This window comes from Phyllostomus hastatus, unplaced genomic scaffold, assembly GCF_019186645.2.
Source record: "Phyllostomus hastatus isolate PE091 unplaced genomic scaffold, TTU_PhHast_1.1 phas_contig_86, whole genome shotgun sequence".
NCBI lineage: Eukaryota > Metazoa > Chordata > Mammalia > Chiroptera > Phyllostomidae > Phyllostomus > Phyllostomus hastatus.
Window position 1 is genome coordinate 11353897 of NW_025333977.1, and position 27194 is coordinate 11381090.

The 27194-nt window shown below is 39.7% G+C and overlaps 1 protein-coding gene across 1 annotated transcript; it reads left to right on the forward strand.

Annotated features, from left to right (window-relative positions):
- On the forward strand, positions 1 to 26940 carry LOC123826940 (vomeronasal type-2 receptor 1-like). The gene is given in 16 exon segments (XM_045851159.1): positions 1 to 236; positions 4625 to 4913; positions 7762 to 7931; positions 8314 to 8547; positions 8549 to 8987; positions 11283 to 11359; positions 11412 to 11465; positions 11467 to 11560; positions 17092 to 17110; positions 17480 to 17659; positions 18882 to 18968; positions 19407 to 19610; positions 19613 to 20179; positions 20182 to 20279; positions 20282 to 20470; positions 26842 to 26940. Coding segments are annotated over 16 exon segments (3036 nt in total).
- The last annotated feature ends 254 nt before the right edge of the window (positions 26941 to 27194 follow it).

Sequence of the window (27194 nt, forward strand, 5' to 3'; positions counted from 1 at the left end):
ATGACCAGCAGGAAGTATTGCTTGGTTCTAGGATTTCTTCCTTTTTTATGGGCCAAATTGGGCATTGAAGGCAAAGAGAAAGAACAGACCTGTTGTTTGCTGGGCAAGTTCGATGTGAATGGGTATGTAGATGCCAAAAATCACTTGCTTGTTATTGAAGGACTTTTTCTGGTTTGCTCCAGGATCATCCCAGCAAATGAGTCTGTTTCGGAGCCAGTACCAGTAAAATGTGAAGGGTAAGCCATTTTTGTTTGTCTCCTTTCCACATCGGTTCCCTGTTGGGGGGGATGAAGGAGTGTTGACTGTGGGGGTCGGATTCCGCACCTGGAGCCATGACATCAGCCCTGACTATCTGACTCAGGTTAGGTACTTCCTGTTTCTGGGCCTCAGTTTCTCCAAGGTGGAGGTTCTAGGATATTTTAAAAACAAGAAAAGCTCGGGCCCACGTGGGTCCTTTCCCACACCTATGCCGCAGAAAGGAAAAAACAGGTTTTGGATGACCGGAACATCACCTGGGAGCTTGTTAGAGACATAGAATCTCAGGCTGCGTCCCACGTCTGCTGAATCAGAGTCTGTATTTTGACAGGACCTCCAGCTGACTCAGGTATATATGAAGGTCTGAGAAGCTCAGATGCAGAATTATGCAGGGGTGCGGCTTTACCATGAATTGTTCTTAGACTGAACTCTCCTCGAGTGAAAATGCAGTGTGGGAACACTGATTTATTTCTGAGTTAAGGGGCACAGCAAGATTCCTTCAGCTGGAAGGCTCTTGCCCTACTCCCCTCTGCCCAAAATTGTCGTGTCACAGAATGGGATCCATGACTGATAATCTGAATTTGCTATTAATCCATTGTAAGAAAGGCAAACCTGGGTTGGATTTCTGGGTGTGAAGTGTATTTGTATGGACACACAAACACACATGCATGTGATCTTTAGACATGAAACATGCCAGAAATTAAAAAGAAAAACAGCTATTCACTATTTCACTACAATATCAAAGCAGTTTTTTCACTTTTCTCTATTCTTTTTCAGTCCTTTATGCAAATGCAGCCATAATTTGTACATAGTTGTGACCATAGCCTGCACACAATTTTTTACTGGGCATTTTACATTCTATGCTGTAGTAAGCATTTCCATGATGCTCCGTGGTAATTATACCTGTAAATGCATGCTGCAAAATTGTTACCAACTTTTTACACAGTGAAATGTTTACTTATCACAACTATTTTCCTTTGATCATATTTCATGCTACATGTTAGAAATATCATGAGTGATGAATAAATGATAATGTCGTTTGCAAAAGAAAAGGAGTGCAGTTATTTCCTTCTTGCCTCTTTTCTGGACCTTCTAATCCTTTATATTTTTACAGTGGATGAACGGAAAGAGGGGTAAGAAGGGTTTTCGCTCACAGCTTCATTATCGTGGGGTCAGTTCATAATCCCAGAAGTTTTTACTTCATCCCTAGTGACATAAAATGAAAACTGGAGTTTGTCATTTTACAGTGCACTAATATTTTGCAAATGGAATCTTTTAATTTGTTCTTCACCCTTCACCAGAACTTCTGAAGGTTATCTTTGTAGCAAGGTTAAATGAAACAGCCAATATACATGTTTTTAATAAAAGTTCAACCCTTTCGTTAAAACACTAATTTGGCATATCTGTTGTGTTTGAAATAGTAGTGAGAAGTCCACCCCATTTTAACAGTAAGTAAGTCACTCACCTGGGGGCATTTTGATTTCCCTACCCAGCCCACCTGTTCTTGCTTAATTTTCAGAGGAGTCTGATAGTTGCTTTATGTGTCTGTCCAGTGATTTTCACTGGAATCACTGGGACAGTCAGGGTGGCGTGTGCTCACTCTATCTTAGCTTTAACTCGAAGGCTGAGAAGTCTTTGAAAAGATTTCTTCAGTATCTTCTGACTTTCAGTGTTGCTGCTGAGGAATCTGATGACATTCTGATTCCTGATATCTTGTATGGATCTTGTTTCATGTGGTCCAGGGCATCAAAAAGCCAGTTCCTTGTCCTAAATGTGAATCAGTAATGCTAGGTTTCATTGTGGGGATTTGGTGGTTTCCCAGTCTGATTTCGCTGAAACCCAAACCACTCATCTTTATGAATTATGAGGCTAAAACTTCCCCCAGCATTTCAGTCCATCCTACATATACCTGCATGTTTTGGAAATCAACAGTGTTCAATATTTTAAATTTTTTTGATATATTTTTAAAATTAGACCCATATAATTTATTTCCACCCATAACTGTCATCAGTTTCTCTCTATATGTACCCAACCCCAAGTTCTCCAAACCTCTTCATGTTCCTCCACGTGATGTGCCTCTCCCAGTGGGAGAGCCCTTGCAGAAGGCCTGACCTAGGTGGGGTTCAGGGTCTAACCACACAGAATTTCATTTTGGCATCATTAACCTTTTCCTAGAAGCGATCTAGAAATTCAGCCTGGGGTTTGGAGGAGTCTCATTTGAAACCCACCGTTTAAACAGTATGCTAGTTGTGTTTATCCATCAGCTAAATTTTACTGGGTAGGAAGCTATTCTATTATTTTGACAGTGTTATTCAGAGCAGAGAAGATAATGAAATGGAAGGAAAAGGAGTATTTTGATTTTTGTTTTGGTTGATCTAAACAAATTTAAAATTTAGAAAAATTTTCTGGGGACAAAAAGGTATACATTGTGTAGCAATGCTGTCAATATGATAACGAGAATCAATGAATGGAAGAGAAGCATGCCAGACCCCACCCTTCCAGTGGTTCTACTGTGCTCATGAAATGTTTTTCCTTGTTGATACTTATCCAAATGTCCACATAATTTACATGTGGTTTTAATTATAATATGGGAGCACCTTTGCATAAGGTCTGTTTCACTTAATATTATAAGCATGCTGCCGTGTAATTTCACTAATTATAGCTTTTTAATGATAGAAAATGTTTCCATCAAGTCAATGTGCCCTGGTTGACTATCATTGAGCATGTAAGTTCTTTCCAGTTTTTCAATATTCTAAATAATTTTTTGATGAACCATTTGGGACATGCATAGCTTTTTCCCTTGGGAAGAACAGTCTGTTCAGATAAATTCTCAGGAGTAGAATTATTCATTCAAAGCAGGTGAATAATTTTCCAGCTCTTGCAATGTAATGCTATATTACCTTTAAAAAAATATTGCTGCAATTATTTGAAAATGTGCACTTGAATTTGTATCACCACCTGTGTAAGTGTGGACACCAACTACCTTAGGACGATGAAGCCCTTCACGCTCTGGCACCTCCTGGTTTTCTGGGCTCCCCTTCCCGGGGCCATGTGCACTTGTACTCTACCCTCCAAACATACCGACCTTCCACTGCTGGAGTGTCTCGGGTCCGCTCTGTGTCCTGCCTGCACACACACTCTCCTCTCTGCCTGCAGCACTCATCTCCTGTTTCTGTCACCCTTCAAGCCCCAGCTGTTCAATCCTCCAGGATGAGGTGCCTCTATTTTGTATCTCATGGTCTCTGTGGCTACCCCATTACTGTTTTTTCAAAATCAATTGATGCATCACTTGGCTATTTTTCTCTTCCTCCACTTCAACATTGCAGTGTCTAGCTAATTCACCATTGTATTTATAGGTCTAGCACCAGTGGAACTGAATAACTGCATATTAAATGAAAAACAAATCTCAGCTAAACTAATTAATTAAAAAGATGTGGAGAAGATGTCTAATCTGCTATTTGCTGTTACACATTTAATTAAAAATATGTATTGAGTAGAAGACATGGAATTTGATACTATAGACAAGGAAGATATTAAGAGAAAAAATCTTGAAGTCTTTGCTTTCAGATAGGTTAAAGTTTGGTTAAAACTGTGAAGAAAGAGTTAGGACTAGAATAATTATATTCTTATAGAGAAGAAATAAAAAAAGTGTGGTGAGAGACTGCAAGAGAAATATTTTCCTCTTTAATGGCTAGGGAATGGAAAGAAAGAGGCATCTTTTTCGTGATTATATGTGAGAATGGTAAGAAGAAGACCTTTTTTAATGCAAAAATCTCTCAACCATCAAATCATGGCAGGAAAAATAATTACTTCTGAGTCATGGTATACATAGTCTATATAAATTTTATGTGCAGCTTTGATATACTACTCCTAGCATTAGTATTTTTATGTATTAACATAACTTTTATTATTATTATTAGTGCCCAGAAGAAAACAAGAGAGACCTACAGGAAACAAGGAGGAGGGGCTGGAGAGTCACATGGCACCGGGAACTTCCAATGAATGGAGAATGTATTTTGAGGGACTATTGGGTGTGGGTGGTGGAGAGAATTGAGACTGTAAGAATATTTTTGTGAAAAGAGATAATCAGCAGTTTGGATAGGGAGATTACATCTTATGAAAAATATATGAAGCAAGGCAATGTCCCAAAAGGTACTTCACAACCCAAACCAATCAATAAGTCATATGATTCATACATGAAGCCTTAGAGTTTGCAGCATCACTTGTGAAATACTAACATGCTCAGCCAAGTGCAGTGCCTGCTGATATCTTGGCAAAATGCTCTTCACACCAACCCTGACTAAGATCTGCTTCCCCTCCCCACAAAGGTCTACCCCAAAGAGCCTTACAAAAGCTATGTCCTTTTCAGGTTTAACTTTAGGGGGTTCTGCCTTATGAAAACCATGATTCACACGATCGAGGAGATTACCGAAAAGGGCATTTTACCCATCATCACTTTGGGCTATCAGGTCTTTGAACTGTGTTTCGGTATACCCAAGTCTGTGAAAGCAGCTTTCGTAGTCCTTATGGGGCAGGAAGAAAACAAGCCCAACTTCGGAAACAGTACTGGAGCATTTCTGGCAGGAACTGTTGGAGCAAGTGGATCGTCCTTAACGACGGCTTCTTCAGGAGTTCCTGGGCTGTATTATACACCTCAGGTACCTCAGGTTGTTGTGCTAGGTACTAATTGGTAAAGAAACACAGCTCTGTTTGTGGACATTATAGCAAATAGCAAGGAGCTCAGGTGAGCTGGGATAAGTTGCAGAGACAAACAGGGATGGTGGTGATGCGGCTGCTCCTGATTACTGAGCTGGATCCTGCCTCAGCAAGTGTGACTTGGTGCCTATGTGGAGGTGGCTTCAGACTCCTCTACATTCCTTTGGATTCCTCCTTCATTTCTGGCTGGGGGCTGTGATCTAATGATTAGTATGTTAACGTCTCACTAGGCACTACATACTGTAGCAGGGGGTGAAGCCCAGAGTAGGTGATGAGGAAATACTGCTTGGTTGGTTGGTTGATTGTGGTATACACAATGCATTTTGTTTCTTGTCTGTATTAATGCTTATTGTTAATGACCCTTTTTGTTCTATACTCTAACATACTGAAATGTGACACAGACACCGGCCCGCAGTGTCTTCAGCATTGTAGATGAGACGAGACAATTTCACGTGGACCACCAAAGTCCTGTGGAGGAAAAGGGATGGCACAGCCACTCTCTCAAGGGGAGAGCACCCTGACCCTTGCTTTGACAGGCTTTTATTAATAGCATATGTACATCAAAGGAGGTTTTCATTCGTTATACTTAGCTTTGCTTTAGGTAATTACTTTTAACAGATAGCAATGGAAGGGATGTTACTGACTACTTCTTACAGATTAACATGGAAAAAATGTTGCAAATGCAGGGGAACGATAAGAGTAATTGGTCTGGTTACACTTCAGTCCTTGGGAGAATTAGCAGACTTCAGGAAGTTACTTTAAAGGTATACAGTAAGCATTTGCTGCCTCGACTCAGGGTAAGGGAGTTTTAGAAAGAGCAAGTCACAAAGCAGCCCAGGTATAATGCAGGCCTGGTTTCCCATTGGGAGAGCCGATCCGTGGGTTTGGTGTCCTGAGTGCCACCACACGCCTATGGCCTTTCCCATAGGGCTGAGCTACATTTGCCATTCCATGAAGATAGGTTCCCTATAGAAATGAGCCTGGAAATTTTATAAGACAGCTAGAGTGTTAGAAGGATAACTTTATGGATTGTTTTAAATTCAGAGACAGTGACATGTTTTAACTTCAGAATAGATAATAGTAGGAAGAATGGGTTATTAAGAAAATATAAAGTTCTACAATTTCTATGGATGGCTCATTATAGTATCAATAGTCAAGATTTATGAATATGAATGATAATTAAGCTTATTTGTATTACCAAGTACTGGGAGGATTTGAAATAATTGTGAAAAGGGGCATTTACATAGCATAGTATTTTTTAGAGGCCTGCCAATTCAAATTGCAGAAGCAGCAGGAAAACACTGAGAAATAGAACCAAGAGGAGGGGCTGGGTGGTACAGCTGATGCCGTGGGTGTGGAACTATTGCAGCTCAGACTGCGGCTGCTGTGAGCTCTGCCTTCCACCAGACACCTGTCACCCAGGCACCGGCCAGAGGCCTCTGAATATAGATTCCCCATTTAAATCCTTGATGTAAATCTGCAGGAAAGGTAAAAGAAATCTTTTATTCAACACTTTTACATTTGTTGTTTCACTTAAGGTACTGAGTATATCAAATCATTAAAATACATAACATGTATTTTATATAACAAGTATATTATTCTTTATAATATACTGAATATATATTAAGCATACTTAATATGCTTGAGATATAGATATCATTACTCAGATTTTACTTGTAGGGAAACTGAGGGTCAGAAGTTTCAAGTGACTTGGCCATAATCTTATACTAATTATGCAGCCAGAATTACAAATCAGGTGTCTCTGCATCCTAAATGAGATCCCCCTATATATGACTTGCCTGATGTTGCTGCTTATGAGTTTCCAAAGAATGTCAACTTCAGCCAAAGGAATAGGAATAGGACAAAGGGTAGAGAAACAAGAAAATAGGACTATTATGTCACTTGTGAAAGAATCGATAGTCATGAAACTGTGGAGTTATAACATAGGAGGTCCTATTGGAGGTGGTGTATGATTTAATAACATGGAGTGGGAATGGGGCGGGTTAGGGGAGAATGTGACCTAAGTTCTTCACGGTAGTATCAGGGAAAGTGAGAGTAAAGTGCAGCAGAAATGCATGTAAGACTGTCAGGAAGTCATGCTACTGAATCCTTAAGTTCTCACTGGTGACACATACACACAGGGATCACTGGCGTAAGAAAAAAAATGCTTCTATATTTATCTAGGCAGTACCTATAAAATGAGGACTTCCAGTAACTTGGCCGAACGTGACTTAGACCTGAGATTGAAGTGGTGCTTCCTACCACCTTTCTCAGTCTGAGTTTTGTAACCTAAACATTCAACAGTCCTGGCAGAGAGAAGCAAAGAAAGTTGAGGGGAGAGAAGGAGGGAAAGTAGTTATGGAGAGAGAGAGGGAGAAAGAGAGAGAGAAAGAGGGGAGGGAGAGATGAGTTAGATCTGAGGAAGTCTGGGTGGCTCAGCTCACACACCTAGTCTCAGGAGAGGAGAGATGAAAGGGCGGGTGAATGAATGCGGTGAGCCCACCTGTGAAAAGTGGTGCAATGAATGCTAATTATCTCAATAATTAGCTCTTCCACCTCCCTTGGGTGAGATGGGAAAAGGTGGATAAGGAAGCCCAAAGTGTTCCCTCAATAGTCCCCACCCACTGAGTAGGGAGAAGAGCAGAAATCTTTTTGTTGATGGAAGGACATGAGAATAAAGGGAGAAGAACTGTTAAATTCTGTCCCTCACCAATAAAAATATTCGGAGATTGTGTAATTTGAGATTGTGTTATTGCTTTCTAATAACTGCATGCATATTTTCAACTGTAGGTGGGTTATGCTTCTACCTCCTCAATGCTTAGTGACAAATATCAGCTTCTATCTTATCTTCATACAGTAGCCAGTGATAAGTTCCAGCTGGAGGCCTTGGTAAGTCTTATCCAACACTTTGGTTGGGTCTGGGTCAGCACAATTGCAGCTGATGATGATTGTGGAAAATATGGACTATAATTTTTTTAAAGCTCTGATTTGTAGGGCTCCCTTATTCCTGTGATGTAAATACTCCCATATGGCCAACTTCAAGATATTGAGTTTGTAACAAATCATTCATAGAATTCCAGAATATTTAACAATTGGCTCTAGTGCACTAATCAGAGGCACCACCGATGCTACAGGTAACCTCTTTTTTTTTAAGATTTTGTTTATTTATTTTTCAGAGACAGAAAGAGAGGGAGAAAAACATCATTGTGTGGCTGCCTCTCGCACACCCCCCACTGGGGATCTGGCCCACAACCTAGGCATGTGCCCTGACTGGGAATCGAACCAGCAACCCTTTGGCTTGAAGGCCTGCACTCCATCCACTGAGCTACACCAGCCAGGGCTTGGAGTACAAACTTTTAAGGAAAAAATGGAGCATGCCAACCTCTGTATCACATTCTCTGAAACCTTCCCCAAAGTCTATTCCAATAAGAAAACACAAAAAGCTATTGATGCTATAAAGAAATCCACTGCCAGAGTCATTGTACTTTATGCATCTGATACTGAACTTAGTCCTTTCATGCTAGAAATGGTTTACTGTAACATACCTGGCAGAATGTGGACAGTGAGCGAAGCCTGGATACTTCCCATATTTAGGTGGAAGCATTGGATTTGAAATACCAAGAGCCGATATACCAGGTTTAAAAGAATTTCTTCATGATATTCATCCTGTCATGGATCCAAAGGATGTTCTGACCATTGAATTTTGGCAAACTGCTTTCAACTGTACTTGCTGCGATAGTATTGTTCCACACAGCACTGACCACAGAGTGAATATGACTGGTAAAGGGGACAGGTTGTATGCCATGCCTGATACATTCTGTACTGGAGAGGAGACGTTGGAGGATCTTAAAAATGCTTATCTGGATGTGTCTCAGCTAAGAATTATAAACAATGTCAAGCAAGCTGTCTATTCTCTGGCTTACACCTTGGATGGTCTAAGTCGGTGTGGAGAAGGACATGGGCTGTATATGACAGGAAACCACTGTGCATGTGTACCTGACTTTGAACCTTGGGAGGTAAGCTGTTGTTTTTGTTTTATTTCGTGATATAGTTTGAGAAAAGAATGCATACTAATAAAACCTTTGATTTGCTTTTGTATGTGATACACATGATTTTGTCCCATGCTCACTGAAAAGAATGGCTTTCTTGTGTGACCTAAATGGGCATTTTTAAGTTCTCATTTGTTAACAAAGAGTTATTATTAGGTTTATTGTGACTCCAGGAAAGAATACCCCCCAAAATAATGCATTAAACAAGATAGGCATTTTTTTTTTTTCTGTGTACATGCCCTGGCCAGGGACCAAACCTGCAACCCAGTCATGTGCTCTGACCGAGAACTGAACTGGCAAAAGCTTTGCAGGATGCCACCCAATCCACGTAGCCACACTAGTCAGGACTAGAGATTAGCATTCTAAGACTGAAAAAGTGGCTTATGGATCCAAGTTCCTACCACTTCTTCATCTCACTGTCCTCAATATGTGGATTCACCTTACACTTTCAAGTGGCTATGTGGGCTTCACCATCATGTCTGCGCTTTAACCACAAGGATTAAGAAAGGACAAAGATGTGTACATCTCTCCATTTAAGGATATTTCTTGGAAATTACACACAATTCCCCTGACATTCCATTAGGCAGAATTTAGTTGCACGCTCATGTCTAGCTGCAAGGGAAACAGAAATGTGTAGTCTTTATGCAGATGGGAGGCGCACGCAAGGGCATGAGGCCTGGAGGTGAGATTATCGGGTGTCATCTTGAAAATGCAGCTTTCATATCTCCTGTCTCAGGTCTGATGTCCCAGAAATTTATTTTGGGACGCAGTAGTGCGAATGATCTCACCAAGATGCACACCTAATCAGAGTGCCCCTCTGTGTACATCCTTCAGTTTGTCCCCTCCTCCCGGAAAGCATGAAGCACGGGCATCCCTGGCCTGGCACTGTCAGCCCCCACCCCGTGCTCTGCGCCCTGTCAGCACCTCTGACTTTACCACTTCTTTTGGGACCCTCAGCACTGTATTCTCCAGCAACTCTTAATTGCTTGTCACTCCCACAAGCCCACAATAACTGGAACCACTGCATCTTCATTTGTATTTTTATTTCTAGATCGATTCCAATTGCATTTAGTTTTCTATCTCTTTTAATAATGTGACAAGAGTAGGGAATGGATTTTGTTGCTCTTCACGTCTCTAGCACCTGACCTTTAGGGAAGAGAATGGTGGTAACAGGGTAGACTGGTACCTGTAAGTGAAAGAAATCTAAGAGACAAGTCAACATATCCTTCTTCCCTAGATATGGGGGCATTAGGAAATATTAGGCACCACTTTGCCTTAGTATAGATCAGAGCTGTCCCATGGAAATATATGAGCCACACAGGTAATTAAAATTTTTCTAGTAACCAAATTAAAGGAATGAAAAGAGACAGATTAAATTAAATTTAATTATCTTTTTTTTTAAGATTTTTGTTCATCCATTTTTAGAGAGGGAAGGGAGGGAGAAAGAGAGAGAGACATCAATGTGAGGTTGCTGGGGGCCATGGCCTGTAACCCAGGCATGTGCCCTGACTGGGAATCGAACCTGCGTTGCAGCCTGCGCTCAATCCACTGAGCTACACCAGCCAGGGCGAAATTTAATTATCTTTTATATGAAGCCCAATAATAGTTTAACGTGTGGTCATAATATAATAATATAAAATATTAACATGAAATTATTAATGAGAATTTCATTTTCTTTGAACTAAAACTTTGCAAATCCAGTTTGTATTCTATACTTAGAGCCCATCTCAATTTGACCAGCCCCTTCCTCCCTTCCTTCATCTTTCCTCTTTTTCTTTTTGAAACAGGAAAAATTAATTTTATTTATTTTTTAAATGATTATTAATTTTATTTTTTTCCATCACCATTCAGTCCCCTGATACCTCCCTCCCCACTGCTATCACCATAATGTTGTCCTTGTTCACAAATCTTTTTTCCTTTTTGCTCAATCCCTCCCTCTCTAATCCTCCACCCTAGAGCTGTCAGCCTGCTCTCTATCTATGAGCCTGTCTCGTTTTGCTTGTTAATTCAGTTTTAGATTCCCCATATGAGTGAAGTCATGTGGCACTTGTCTTTCTCTGACTTGGCCAGCCACTTTCAGGTTTTAATTGTCACATGTGGCTAGAGGTTGTCATATTAGACAGTTAAGAGAGAGAAAAACAAAAAAATATCCAATCTCATGACTTGGATTACTTTTGAGATTGTTTTCTTTATAGAATCTGTTTTCTAGGCAAATTTTTACAAATTGCTTTTCTCTCTGTTGTTTCCCCTCTTGTTTTGTAGTTCACATACTATTTGAAGACACTTAAGTTTACTACTCATAATGGAATGAGAAGAGAAATTGATGAAAATTGATGAAAATTGAGGAGAATGAAATTGATGAAAATTTTCATCTCCATTTTGGATACTATGGACTGGATACTATGATGTTCTAAACTGGCAATTAGATGACAATGGGGAGATTGCTTCTGAAGGTTGGAGAATATATATTCACTGACTCTGAGTTTGAACTTGTGATGAAAAAGGATGTGACCGTATTTTGGAACACCCAATCATCAGAGGTTAGTTACTCTGACATCTTATTTTGTTTACATATGCAGAGAATTGCATTTCCGTATTGTTTCAGGCATTTGGAAATATTAGACACCTAGAGTTGATTATTCTGAGTCAATTTTCCCAAGTACAGCACATATATTTTCTATATATAGATTCAGATCTTTTGTTTTGGGGACATTTTCTTGGATTATAGTTTTAAGTATTAATTCTATTATGTTTTCTTCAGAGTATTTGATTCCCTTTGTCTTCCATTTTGTTCAACTTTCTCTCTGGTAATTTTTGCCTTTGTCTTTATCACATCCTCACTCCCTTGGTTGTTTCCTTACTTTCTTCAATGCCCCATATTAAATTTTTATTCAAATAGAATAATTTTTTAATTCCTTATAACTTTTATCATAATATCTAAAACAATTTTGTTATCGTTTAAGTTTCTTTTCTGAGAAAAATAAACTTTTAAAAATTTCTTCTAGTTTTATATCCATTTATGTTTTTCATTTTAAATATCTGATTTATTTCGAGTCAGGTATTCCTGCTCATCTCCAAATGCTCTTCTGAGAATATTTAACTGTAATGCTGGTATATTTATTTAACATGCTGCGCTATAGTATTCTTCTGGCCAATCACGTGTGCATTTGTTTTGGAGGGGAATCTTAATCTGCTGGAATGTTTTGATTTTCATTTTGTGTTTTTTACCTATAGTAAACCTCTATCACAGCACAATTTGTAGGTTATTTCTATGGCCAAGGATGAGAATTTTGAGTGTCTTACAAGTCCCTATTTCACTGCCTTCCTTTGTTAGTCAAATGAACAGCAGTTTGTTTCTGCAGGATTTCTTAAATTCCCCTTTTTCTTCTTTCCCTCTCTACCACATCTTCAAAAGGCACTTCTCCCTCTCTGCACCTTCTGGTCCCTTCCTGAAACTGTCCCCATGAGTCCTACTTGCAAGAACTTTCCCTATAGCCAGTGTTGTCTCTACAAGACTTTGGACCTGTTTTAATGTGGGATGGGCATTTTCTTTCCAGGGCTGATTTTGTCTGCTCTCCATAAACCTTAGGTTCTCTGCTCACTCTTCCTCTTCCCTGACAGTTTTCCTGGACTTCTCTCATTTCCCACACATCCAGGTATGAGCAGGGGACTCTAGAGATGGTTTTGCTGGAATTTAGTGGGTATATTTTTACTTACAAATACTACAGGGTCTGTCAGAAGTAAGACTTGCTTGAGCATGGTTTCTAGGGTGTGTGAATGTCTCTCATGAGATGGGCAGCAATTTGAACATTTCATTTCACCTAAATGTCATATGGTATGCTTGAATGTGATGTTGTTATGTTACAGAATTACATGCTTATGATTTTGTAATAAAGGATTTTGTAATAAAAAGGGGGCAGTATTTGTGCTGGTCTCTGTATAAAGTTAATGATATTCTCAGGCTCTTTATGATGCTGCAGTTGCAGGTCATAGATGGTTTTTTAAAATTTTAAAACTATGTATGATCTTTTTCAGAGGATGTATATAGTGATGCACAGTTTACCAGCTACCATTTCCCTGGGGCAACCCAGAGGTCCCTCCTACTCTCTCAGACAGTAGTTCTAGAGAGATTTCATTTCTTCCCTCCCTTTTTCTTCTGCTGTATTTCCACGGTCAAAGAATGGGAAGGAAGTTTACCAATTCATAATATAATTTGAGGTGGGAACACTAGCTACCTCATACATGTATGGTCACACATGCATGTCAATAAGCTTTCATGTGTCACTCAAAACACTTTTGTTGAGAGGTATAGGAGAGAAAGATGAGTTTAATAAGCTTTAAAAATCCTAAGAAAGTATTGTTTTTAAAAATTTTCTGACAGGTAGCAGAAATAAGGCCTGTGGGTTAAATATATTGGTTTTGGATATAAAGTATTTACCCTAGATAAAAAGCTGTTATGTCATAGATTCATTATTAATACTAAATTAATTATTTTATTATTTATTATTAATTATTGAACTTGTTTGTTTAGAATATTTTATTTTTAATTATTTAATATTTAGAATTAATTTTTTTATTTTTAAAAAAGATTTTATTTATTTATTTTTAGAGAGAGAAGGGAGGGAGGGAGAGAGAGAGAGAGAGAGAGAGAGAGAGAGAGAGAGAGAGAAACATCAATGTGCGGTTTCTGGGGGTTATGGCCTGCAACCCAGGAATGTACCCTGGCTGGGAATCGAACCTGGGACACTTTGGTTCGCAGCCCGCGCTCAATCCACTGAGCTATGCCAGCCAGGGCTAGAATTTATTTTAAAAAATATTTTTCTTTTTTAATTACAGTTGACATACAATATTATATTAGTTTCCAGTAAACAATGCAATGATTAGACATTTATAAGCTATTATTACAATTTTATTCCTTCTCTTCTTATACCAACAGGAGAGCTTTCCTTTTTCAAAAATTATTTTTCGATTACAGTTGACATTCAATATTATTTTGTATTAGTTTCAGGTGTTCAGCGTAGTGTTTAGAAAATCACATGCTTTATAGAGTGACTCCCCCTCGATATTTCCAGTACCCACCTGGCACCATACATAGTTATTACAATATTATTGACTATATTCCCTAGGCTGTACTGAACATCCCCGTGATTATTTTGCAGCTACCAATTTGTACTTTTTCATCCATTCACCTTTTCCACTCAGTCCTCCAACCCCCCTTCCCTCTGGCAATCATCAGTCTATTCTCTGTGAGTTTGTTTCTATTTTGTTTGTTTGTTTATTTTGCAAAAGCAGATCTTGACATGTAGGACTGAGAGGTGGTTGGTGTGCTAAAGATGGGGGTCCTCTGGGTATACAATGTAGAGACAACACCCAGAGATGTGTTGGGGAAAGCCAGGAAGAAGCCTGATCACTAACCAGAAGTTAAGAAGAAACCAGACAGCTGAACTTTTTACCTTTAATGAAATATTAGTTGTAGGAGAGTAGGATTATAGTGCTTTTGATATTCTAGTTTAGTGTTTACTACAGGGTGACCTGTGGGTTACAGTAAGATGATAGGGTGGTGGAAAAACATTGGCAATTTAATCTTCCACGTGAATCTCAAAATAAAGGAACCAGTGAGAGAGAGAGAGAGAGGGGGAGAGAGAGAGAGAGAGCATGAGCTTGAGCACTAGCTGAAAGTGAGTGTCAGGATAGCCAGCATTTTAAATTTGCTGCCTAAATAGCATTTTTTTAAAGGGCATGTGTCTTTTTACCATATTGTTTTTTATTTATCTCCCCTCTAATTGTGTGGCCCTTTTGACCCGAGGGCTTAGACCTACAGTCTTTCAAATTATGCTGGGAAAGGTTCCACAGAAAAGTGGCAAGGGAATTAGGATTTCTGAGCTGCCATGCTGTGCCAGACACCTAGGAGAACGTTTTTTTTTTAAATCTCTTAATCTTTTTTTTTCTTTTTGCTTTCCCTGGGTAGCTAAACATATATAAACTCACACATGCTCACAAAAGCACACACCCACATGCATACATGCACACTACTTTTCTCTTGGCCCACTCTTAAGCAGCATTTGAATACTAATGACAGGATATAAAGATAAAAACCTTATTAGTGTTTGCCACTGTAGGGGCATTTTATTTTTGACCTAGAGCTGCTGCCCAATACAGTAGCCCCTAGTTACAGGTAGCTTTTAAAATTTAAATTAATTAAAATTAAATAAAGTTAAAAATGCAGTTCCTTAGTCACCTTAGCTGCATTTCAAGTGCTCAACAGTCATATGTGGCTAGGGGCTGTCATATGTGGCTAGGGGCTACCATATCGGGCAGCACAGATACCTAAAACTTCTGTCACTGCAGAAAGACAGAGCTGCCCCAGACCCAAACTATAAACCATCTTCTGTGGCCCAGAGCCCTCTCGCTGAGTGGAGCCTGAAACTTTTGTATTCCTAATACTAGGCATGTAGTAGATATTCAATATACTGTTTAACATTAAAAAAAGTAGAAGTTGTTACCGCTTGTACATACAAAAATACATAGACTGCTCCTTCTACTAAAAATTGATGGAAAAATAATAAAGTGTAATAATATATTTCTATTTTAATATTGCTTCATTAGAGCATAGTAATATTATTTTTCTCATTTTCTTTATTGAAATTGGGGATATATTTGCATAATAAAATTGGTTGAAATGCAGTTCAACACCAATTTGCGAAGCACCTACTAAGAGTTCACCTCTGTGTTCAGCATTACAGAAGAACCCGCTGTCCTCAGAGCACTTACAACCTAACTAATGAAGTGAGTGAGCAAATACTTATCAGTACAGTATCATATGTGCTTGACACTGTTCTAGGAACTGGGAGTGCGTCAGTGTACGAACCAGAACAAATCCCTGTCTAATGGAGCTAACGTTTAAGTGGGAGCAAATAGGAAATAAACAAGATAAGTAGATAAATTATATATTATCTTAAAGGGTGATAATGTTACAGAGAAAAAAACAGCAGAGGCTGAGCTAGAGAGTACCGGTGTGAGTGTTGCAATTTCACATAATGTGGTGAAAAAGGCCTCCTGGGGGCACATTGGAATAAAAGCTATGAGGACACGAATTCCTGCATTATCTCGGCAAGAGCATGTCAGGCAGAGGGCACTGCAACTTCTAAGCCTCGAGGGCAGGGCCGTGCTTGGCTTTTTGGAAGAACACCCAAAAAGCCAGAGTAGCTGGAAAGAATGAGAGAAAGGGGGCGGGGATAGTAGAAGAGGAAGAGAAGGGGGTCACGCAGGGCTTATTGGATAGTAAAGGACTTTGGCTTTTCCACTGAGTGAAAAGAGGGACCACAGGAGACCCTTGACACAGGAGAGTCATGACCTGATTTAGGTTGAAAACTAGATGATGGGAGTGGAGAAGGGAAGGGATACTGAGAGATGAAACAAAAGGCCTCCACTCATCGTTCTGAGCGCTCTTTTCAGAAGACTGTGTCAGGGGAGAGGAAATCCGGTTCATTCTGCAGAGACACAGACACGCACATCTTGTAAGAAGCCTATCTATCGTGTATAGTACTAATATATATATTTTAGTAATGTTACACACCATAACTGAACTCAGAGATTTCTAGTATGTCGCATTGTTACACAATTCAGATTTTACATGAGAAAATTCCGATTTCTAAAATAAATATAAATGTGATTATTCACTTTCCAAAATAAATCTTTTCTAATATACAGATGGTAGATTATAGAAGCATGCCCTGAAACCCATACAATTTCATTAACTAATGTCACCCCAATAAATTCAATAAAAATAAAAAGAAAATACATCTTATCTCCCTTTTAAATGGGAAGCCCTTCATTTACATCCCATTGTAAACGGATTTACAGACATTGTGTTTGCACTGGGGCTCCAGGGGCATGCCCCTGGAGAATGTCAAGGGCACCTGCGTGGGCCATTGAGATGTCTACACGTTTTGTGAGAAATCAGCCCGGGGCTGTGCCTTGTGCGTTCTTCCTGTTTGGTGTGCCAGTTATTCCCACGGAACAGATCTTTCATTTTCTTTTCTGCTATGATGCATCCTTCCTTGGCTTTCAGATTATCCTGGGACGACGTTGTGAGAAGAAATCTTTTTCAGGCTCTCAAGATAATTTTGGGGTCACAAGCCCCTCCCAAACAGGAACAAATTTGTCAAATTGTCCCCTCCGCAGAGTTCCAGGGGCACAGAGTCTAGTTTGAGTCCCTGAAGTTGGAAAGAGCTAGCTTTAGCAGTAGCTTAGCCTATGCAGAATCAACCTCATGACTGACTTTTTAGCAAAATTCCTCCTTGGGCAGTTCATGTTGTTATGCCCCGTATCTGTTGTCCTTGCCCAGCTGTCCTGGGTTTCCCAAGATATCACGAGACTTCCACAGAAAACCAGACAGGAGCTCGCTTGGCATCACAAGTGGTGATGACAAATACATGCGCCATTTTTGCCTTTGTTAGCTTCCCTATTCGGCATGCACGGATGTGTGCCGTGTGCACGGGTGTGTGCCGTGTGCATGGATGTGTGCCGTGTGCACCGATGTGTGCCGTCCGGGACCCGGAAGAGGATTCATCAGGGGAACCAATGTGCTGCTTTGACGCTGTCCCAGGTGCTGGTGGACACGTGTTCACGGGAACCAGGTACAGATGGTCATTTTTTTCATTGACATAAAAATGCAGTTAGGTTAAACATGCTTTGGCAAAAGATTCTTGGGAAGCTGCTATGAAAATAGGTATGAACAACTTATAACGAATATCATTATAGTCCATCAGACTGTTGGATGTTCTGTGCGGTCTGAAAAAAAAAATACCGGGATTTAGTTCTAAAGCTGAAACAGCTGGGAAAAAGACCCGCATCCATGAATTTGAGAGGAAACTTATTCTGACAATTAAAAAATTATTTATTTTTAGAGAGGGGGAAGAGAAAGAGAAGGAGAGAAACATCAATGTGCAGTTGCCTCTCATGCCCCCACACTGGGGACCTGGCCCACAACCCGGCATGTGCCCTGATTGGGAATAGAACCAGCGACCCTTTGGTTCACAGTCTGGCACTCAATCCACTAGGCTACACCAGCCAGGGCTAGAGGACATTTTTTTAAAATGTGAACTATGAATAAATGAATTCATAAAAAGTATTTAAAGTTATTTTGGTTTCTGAAATATATTAAACATTAATTATGAAAAATAGTAGATGGAAAAATAAATGAATTTTAACTCTGTTTTACTAAATTATTTCTAATTTGGAACTATAAGATCAAGAATTCCATCCCTAAAGACAATTGACTTAAAACCATCATTATGTAGGTTTGTGGGACCGAGGAGTCCAGTGGCTATTGCCCCATGAATTCTTCACTACACCTGCTGAGTGTGTTGCTCTTCATGACCAGAATTTTAGTTGGGCATGGTATATTTAGCCTTATGAAGCATGCCAGAGGAGGCTTATTTTAATCTCTACCTTTTGTTAAAGATAATACAAACTATACTTGCCTTTTTGTCAAAAGGCACTCAATAAACATTTGTTTAAAAGAACATTTTTAAAAATTAAAATTTCCCCAAATGGAAGACAAGCATAATGTCACCTGAATAATCCCTTGTTCCCCCTGTGGCCCAGTCCCTGCACAGTCACATCAGGAGAAGGCCAGTCCAGCAGCCAGAGCAATAGAAAGGGAATTCCAGTCTGTATCTGCATCTTTCAAAGAATGTGGAAGAGCTCTCTTTCCTAATCTACCACAACTTTATCTCAAAGAACTTTTTTATATTTCACAATATTCTCCCTTAGATCCTTTGCCCAGCTAAATGCCCCAAACGTTTCCTCAACCTTAGTCAACATGGTTGTTATTTCTGTTTCCCTTCTTGTTCTCAGGACTTCGCTACTTCTCTCTAATCCGCGTCCAGAGGGTGCCTCTGGAGGGCAGAGCAGAGCAGGCAAAGACCAAGTTCTCTTCAGTAGGTAGGAGTGGCGTCAAATGGAAGACTGAAAACACTCACATTTTAATCAGTCTTATCCCTGTCATAATCCTTTTGATTATTTCACATTGGTAGCTTTAATTTTCTCATATACGGGAAATACTTTGTGAATTTTTCTGGGGCTTATGAGGATACACACAATTAAATAATTGGAAGAGGAAGAAAAAGGTATGACTCTGCACAAAGCCCATGCAGGAAGGGCTGAAACAGAGAAGGGAGACTGAATTTCCAAGAGTGAAAATAATTCTCAATATATAATGTTAGCTGCACACTCCAAGACCATTTTCTCACTGCGTTTTTGGAGAGATTATGGAGTCTTTGTAAAGGGATCTCACCAGGCCTTTGGCTGCTCTGGGCTAGTCAGCACCAAAGGGGGTCGGTTGGATTTCCTTGCAGTCAGTCCTCTGTTTTTTGTTCTTAGGTCAAAGAGAGTGTAATGAATGTGGTGAAGAATATCAGTGAAATGAACAAAAGAGTGAGTGTGTGCTGCAAGAAGTGGAATTCCTTGCTTATGATGAGGCCCTGGGGCTTACTCTTGTCATTCTCTCCATCTTTGGGACGCTTGTGGTTTTGGCCTTCACAGCTGTGTATGTGACGTACGGGCACGCCCCACTGGTGAACGCCAATGCCCGGAGCTGCGCTTTCTCATTCAGGTTTCTCTTGTCATCACGCTGCTGTCTTCCATGCTTTTCATTAGCCAGTCACACAACTGGTCCTGCATGGCCCGCCAGGTCACTCTGGCTCTGGGCCTGTCTTTGTGCCTGTCTTGCATTCTTGGAAAGACTGTTTCATTGTTTTTAGCCTATAGAATTTCCAAATCCAAAACCCGAATTATATCCATCTGCCCCCTTTATTGGAAAATCATTGTGCTAATCTCTGTTCTGGTTGAGATTGGAGTATGCACAGCCTACTTACTATTGAAACCCCCAAGGGTGTACAAGAACATGGAAGGTCAAAATGTAAAGATCATTCTGGAATGTGATGAAGATTCTATAGAATTTTTATGCTTTATCTTTGGAATTGATGTCTTTCTGCCCTTGCTATGCTTTCTTACAACAATTGTGGCTTTCTGGTTGCCTGATAGTTACTAGGAAAGAAAATGCATCACCTTTGGGATGCTGGTCTTTTTCATGGTCTGGATCTCTTTTATTCTTGCTTATTTGAGCACCAAAGGCAAGTTTAAAGTGGCTGTGGAATATTTGCAATCTTTGCATCTGGCTATGGTTTATGGGGTTGTATATTTGCTCATCAGTGCTTCATTATTTTGCTGAGGCCAAAGAGGAACACCCATGAAACTAAACTGTTGGTGGAAGAGTCAGTACTATAGATAAGAGCATCCAACTGACTTCAGCCTCTGTGAGCAGTGAGCTTAACAATACCGGGTGTCAACTGTTCTGGAAGAATAGAGCTGTGAGTTCGGAGCTGCAGTGGTGTAGACATAGGCAGCAGTATGCTGATCATCAGAAAGAAAGGGCAGTGGAGGAGGTAGAGGAGGGTAAAGAGAGGATGAATGGTGATGGAAGGAGACAACTTCGGGGTGGTGAACACACAGTACAATATACAGATGATATCTTACAGAATTGTACACCTGAAACCTATATAATTTCATTAACCAATGTTACTCCAATAAAGTCAATAAAAAAATTAAAAAAAAAGCTTCAGTGGTGATGTGGTTGAACATTCCTTTTCAGGTTGTCTCTGCAGCACCTGCCTGATGCTCTGGGGTACTGCTGAGGATTTGAGTCCTGGTGGTATAGTCTTAGCATGGTGTATGAACTCTCATACTGTAAGATGCCATTTGTCATGAATTAGAATACCCATTCCTACCAAAATTGTAAACCACTTCATTCAAGCATTTCATATGCTTTGGTATAAGGAGAGTACAGTAGAGGATATGATAGGCACAAGTAATCTAAAGTGATGGATAAAAAAATTGATGTCATGTACAGTTTTTTAAATATCATGAGTGGCTGATCTAGAAAGTTACATTAAACAAAATTACCTTGTGGGAACCAAAAGAGACATCTTGTTCTATATTCTGTTGATGCTTCCGTGGAATAAACAGCTTTTTTATGACTGAGGTCAGAATTACAGCTTACAAACTTTCTCTTGGAACAAGGCATTTGGTAAGAGAATTTATGTTTCAAAGGACTCTGTGGCTTACAGAGAATATTGACGGAATTGAGATGTGAACAAAACTTAGTTCCTGCTTGAGTTCAGATTGGGAATACGCATGTTTCTCCCCGGCGGGGGGGGGGGGGAGGCAAAGCCTACCTGCTTCACATTTTCACGGAAAGATGCAATAAAGTATTTGAGTTTCAAAACATTCTTCTACTTGAAAAATGAAAATGAAGGAAGCTAAGATGTCAGCAAAGCAGTTATTAGTTGTTTATACAGTGAATACTGGGAAGGCCAGAAAAAAAAAAAAGGCAAATGCTTACCTAGAGTAGGCATTAGAATTAAAGATTTTTCAGGATAAATGAAATAATAGATATTTGCTCTCCAATTATACAGTGTTAACTGGACTATTTTTTAAAAATATTTGCAACCTTCTTACAGATATGAATCTTTAAAAATGACCTATATATATTTATGTGCATATAAATTAAATGTGTGGAAAAATGGAAGTTGTAGAAATGCTGATAAACCAAATACCCAGTGCAAACTTGACCCTAATAAACCAACAGGACCAGAAAGAGCTCTCTTTTCAAGAGAACTTAATAACGTTTGTGAATATCAATTAACCAATCTGGACAGAGATTTATGCAGGCTTGTGGGTAGGTCTATGAGGATTTTATGTGTTGATTGTTAAAGAATGATCATTCCAGACCAGATGGAGATATGCATTCTGTAATTTAAGTACGATGTTTACGCCAAGGTTTAGCAAAGCTCCAAGCAAACTCACTTGTCATAGGGTGAACAGCATCCTGGTACTTTCTGGGACAGCATCTATTCACCCGGCTGACTCCCAGACTGCTACAGTGCTTTCCTCACAGCCTGGACTCTTAGAAAAGCATGGAGAGCGGGGAAACTGCATCCTTTGTGCCCTCACTCGACCTAGGGATGGACTTTGGAAAAGGGTAGAGGGGAGGGAATTTCAGTGGAAAAGGGTAAGGGTTTGCAGGAACAAGTATAAAGGACACATGGACAGTAACAAGAGGGGTGGAAATGGGAGGGAGGAAGGGAGGGCTGGGGGGTGGGCTGGGATGGGGGTAAAAGGCAGAGAACTGTACTTGAACAACAATTAAAAGAAAATTAAAAAAAAAAAAGGATGGTTTGCCAAAATATCAAGCAATGGGAAAATGAATAATCCATTTATTTTCTAAAATGTTGATTATTGAACCTACAATGTCTAAAAAGACAATTCCAGAAGCCCATCTGGGCAGAATCAAAGTTTTCATGATCTCTTTTCATACCAGATGGGTCAGTAATACTGTCTTACTGGACTTGTGTTCTTCGCTATTTATTTCTCTAATCAGCACATGTTTGGGAAATTAGAGAAAATAAATGTTATTAAAAACAAAATATTAATTGAACTTGCATGTTTAATTTTAATGTTTACTTGTACAACTTTACCATTTGAAGATACAACTATTATCTAAAATGGTCTAAAATGATCGCTTGTTGATTTAGTACACGCTCATTGTCATAGAAACCAGCTTCTGGCGGACAAATTAAATAATATGTGGTTGTCAAAGGATGATGGTCTAATTTTTAGTATTGATTTATTCTTTGTATTTAATTGCTTATCAAGTAGTAAAATGTTTTTCATAACATTAAAAGATAATTTCTCTTATGATGAATGTATCATTTAAAAAATATTTCTAGTAAAAAAAAAAAGACTGGAACTTCTATCAGCAAATCTTGCCTTATAAGAGAATCTCATAGACCAGTCAGTCACTAGTGACACCCCCTGCTCTGGGTGAGCATTTGCTGGTAACTGCAGGCGAGTCCTTGGGTGGGGGGGGCTCAGAGTTAATTTCAGGGTGTTGCATCAAAATAATGCAGCTGCTGGCTTGTGGAGGAGCATAAGGACTAATTGATTGAAAGAAAAAAACTGCAGAACACTTTACTCAAGGCTGATGTAGACGCACGTAGGTTTAAACTGTTTTATTTATTTGTTTTTAACTTTATTATTTACACTATTACAGATGTCCCAATTTTTCCCCCTTTACCCATCTCTACCCAGTGCTCGCCCATCCTTCCTTCAGGCCACCACACTGCTGTCTGTGTCTGTGGGTTATGCATACACATTCTTTGGCTAGTCCCAGTGCCCCCTCCTCCCTCTCCTCTGACATCTGTCGGTCTGTTCCATGTGTCCATGACTTTGTTTCTATTTTGTTCACCATTTTATTTTATTTTGCTCATTAGATTCTGTGTATAAGTGAGATCTTAAGTGAGGTGTTTGTCTTTCACTAACTGGCTTATTCCACTTAGCATAGTTATCTCCAGGTCCATCCATGCTGTCCTAAAAGGTAAGAGTTCCTCCTTTTTTTTTTTGTTGCTGTGTAGTGTTCCATTGTGTAAATGTACCATAGCTTTTTTATCCACTCATCTACTGTTGGGCACTTGGGCTGCTTCCAAATCTTGGGTATTGTAATTAACACAGCTATGAACATAGTGGTGCATATATTCTTTCGAATTGGTGTTTTGGGATTCTGAGGATATATTCCTAGAAGTGACAGCGATCCACTGTCAAAAGGCAGTTCCATTTTTAAATTTTTGAGGAAGCTTCATACTGTTTTCCACAGCGGCTGCACCAGTCTGCGTTCCCACCAGCAGTGCATAAGGGTTCCCTCTCCTCCACATCCTCACCAGCGCTTGTTGTTTGTTCATATATTGGTGGTAGCCATTCTGGTAGGTTTGAGATGATATCTTGTTGTGGTTTTAATTTGCATTTTTCTGATGGTTAGTGACATTTAGCATTTTTTTCATATGTATATTGGCTATCTCTGTGTCACACAGATGGTTTGTACTATTTTAGAAAAAGGAATGTTTATCAGGGCTGCTCAAATCCACACCATAAGATCAATTCTTTTGAAAACCAGTTCTTTTGGGTTAAGGCAAAGAAGATTTCTGATATAAAGTGAATATATTTAAAAAAAAGATATTCTCAATGTCGGGTTAGTATCCTTAAAGCACAGTTCTGATCTCAGCCCTTCCCTGTTTCTCAACTTCCTGTGGCTTTCTGCTCTCTAAAGCATGAGTTCAGCTATCTTAGCCTGACACTCAAAACCCTAGTAACAGTTTTGCATCTTCTATTTTCAACATTTGTCACCTGCCACCTTCCTGCCCACATCCGTATAACACAATCCAGGTATACTTCTGCAATTCCTGGAGCCTGCTTTCTATTTTCCTGATTTCATGTGGCTCATATGATCCCCCTTTTCCTCTAGTGCTCTAATAGCCTTCCTTCCTTCCTTCCTTCCCTCCTTCCTTCCTTTCTTCCTTCCTTCCTTCCTTCCATTCATCACTGAAGGCTTGGTGTGCACGAGATTCAGAGTTAGGCATAGAAGATGTATCAAGACAAAGCTTTGTCCCTGCTTCCTGGTACTTACCATCATTTAGGATGATAGGTTATACATTGGCAATTATCTTATCGTAGTTTTAATTTTTAACATTTAGCTATTAACTACATCTGGAATTTCTTTCTGTGTGTGGTGTGTGGATGCTGTAGCTTTACAGTTGTATTACAATGGTTAACCTGTTGTTCCAATACCAATTTAATGGAATAGCTTATATTTTCTCCACTGCTTTGAAATGCTATATTTATCTTTTACTAAATGTTCATATATCCATGAATGTTTTTCTGGATTCTGGGTTTTTTTTTTTTGCCCTATTTTTCTGTCTGCTAGTACCATACAGTTTTTATTTTTAGAAACTTTCGTATGTTTGCTCTTGTGTAGAGGGTTTCTGCTGTGGCAGGTCTGGTATAGAGGCTCCCTGAGCACCCATTCCAATTCTTTTCAGAAGTGGGGAGACTGACAGCTACATTGCACAGATGCTCTTGCACTTGCACTTCTGTTTGACATTTAATATTTAGAAGGCAAAGTGGGATTCAGTGTTTTGGAGGCTGCTCTTTGCCATCTGTTCTGGCGAGGAGAGAGGAGAGCATATTTGATTTTCCTACAGCAATTGTAGCAGAGGTGCCATGTCTGGCCCTCACCTTGGTGAAGACTGTGACAAATGTGGAGCATTTAAGCAGTCGGCACTTTCCTGACTCTGAGAGGAACAGATGCTTTACTGGTGGCCTAATTCTGTGTTGAGGCTTTGGGAGGTGTTCCTGGAAACTCAGCCTAGATTCTGTTTTGTTCACCTTCCCAATGAATCTGGTACAGAACTGAACACCTACAACAATTCTGCTCATGCTAATCAGATGGGTTTTGTATCCCGAAAATTGGCCCTGACACAATACATCTGCTGTCGTGTTTTTTCTTCATTGCTTGGGAGGTACTGGTAGAAGAAAGATAATTATTATACGTTCTTTTGTCCTTTGGTCTTCTGTACCGTTGTATGAATTACCTATTCTAATAATGATGATGATAATGGTAATAATAAAATCCAAGTCCACAACACATTTATGAGTGATGCAAATTTTATTGTAGATTTTGTAGGGAGATGGATAAGACTAGTGTTTTCATTCCTCTTGGTAAAACTTATTTCTCCTCCCAAAGTTCTCAGCTGCCATTTCCCAAATTTCCCCACTCTTACCTTCTGAATCTCTCACTCCTTTCTCCTTTCCTCACCTGCCATTCTAGCAATTTATTGTAATATAAAAACACTTTAGAATGAACAAACTTACAGAGAGATGTTTCCTTGGAAAAATAAAAGAGACCACACAGGTATGCACTGTTTTGAGTAGTTGGTGTTCTGCAATAAAAGGTTTAAAATTCTAAGCAGTAGTTGGAAAGTGTTCTTTCCAAACTTGCAGAGATAGACTGAGACCCACTCATCTGGACTTGAGACCAAAGGAAGCCAGGTGGCATAGCTTCCTCAGTAGCTATGTCAGTTATTAAGATACTGTCTTTAAGACTCAAACCTACCCTTCATGCTTTGCTTTGTGATGTTGGGGCTGTTGATGCAAATCTCCTTTCTGCTTTGCTAGCTGGCTCTCTGTTAGACTCTGTCAACAGGGGGCACTAGAGGGAGTTTAAAGGTTGGAGGAAAGAGAAGGACTTGCTTCTTGTTTGTCTTTTGATTCTGAATGTCATCCTAGCAATGCTCCTTTGCAGTAGTTCATGCCCTTAGCAGTGGCAGAGTCTACTTTGCAGTTTTTCTAACACATATAAAACCAACTTCATTTTGTGTCCCCTCAGGGCCATCAGCACCCACTGGCTATCTGGTATTGTCTATCTGGTCCACTATTGTATCTCCAGAATGTAGAACAATGTGTAGCTATAGAAGGTACCTAATAGCTCCTGGCTGGCATAGCTCAGTGGATTGAGCACGGGCTGCGAACCAAAGTATCACAGGTTCGATTCCCAGTCAGAGCGCATGCCTGGGTTGCAGGCCACTGCCCCCAGCAACCGCACATTGATGTTTCTCTCTCTCTCTCTTTCTCCCTCCCTTCCCTTTCTAAAAATAAATAAATGAAATCTTAAAAAAAAAAAAGAAGGTACCTAATAAATTTTTTGTGAATGAATGAGTAAGTTTAGGAAGACTAGAAATACTGTGAATTTCAAATGTCAAAAGTTATTCTCTCCTCAGCCCCCAAAATCCAGACACTTATCTCAGGGCTTTGCATTCATCTCACCAAAGTAGTCAGTCATTCACTGTCCCATTTTTAGATGAGGAAGTTGGGGCTGAAAGGCTTTAGGAGGTTAAATAACCAGCTTCATTTTTCTTATACTCAACAGTCTGGGGTTCAAACTCTGTTCCGAGTCCTGAACCTGAGCTTCCCCGCTCTGCCCTACAAGCATTATGATATTTTTAAGGCCAGTGGGGACAGTCATTGACAAAGCATAAATATTCTGATGTTACACATGTATATACCAAGAGCATATATAACTGAGGAGAAAACATTTATTAGGAACCACTATTATAATTTTCATGTGTCTAATGAAAACATGGGAATTTGTGGTGTTAAAAGACATTTTATAAACTTTGTGAGAATGATCAGCAGTGTACATTCTGTGGAGTCATACATTCTGGGGAGATTCTATTTCCAGCTCTGCAGCTAATTAGCTCTGTGACCTTGGGCGAGTCCCAG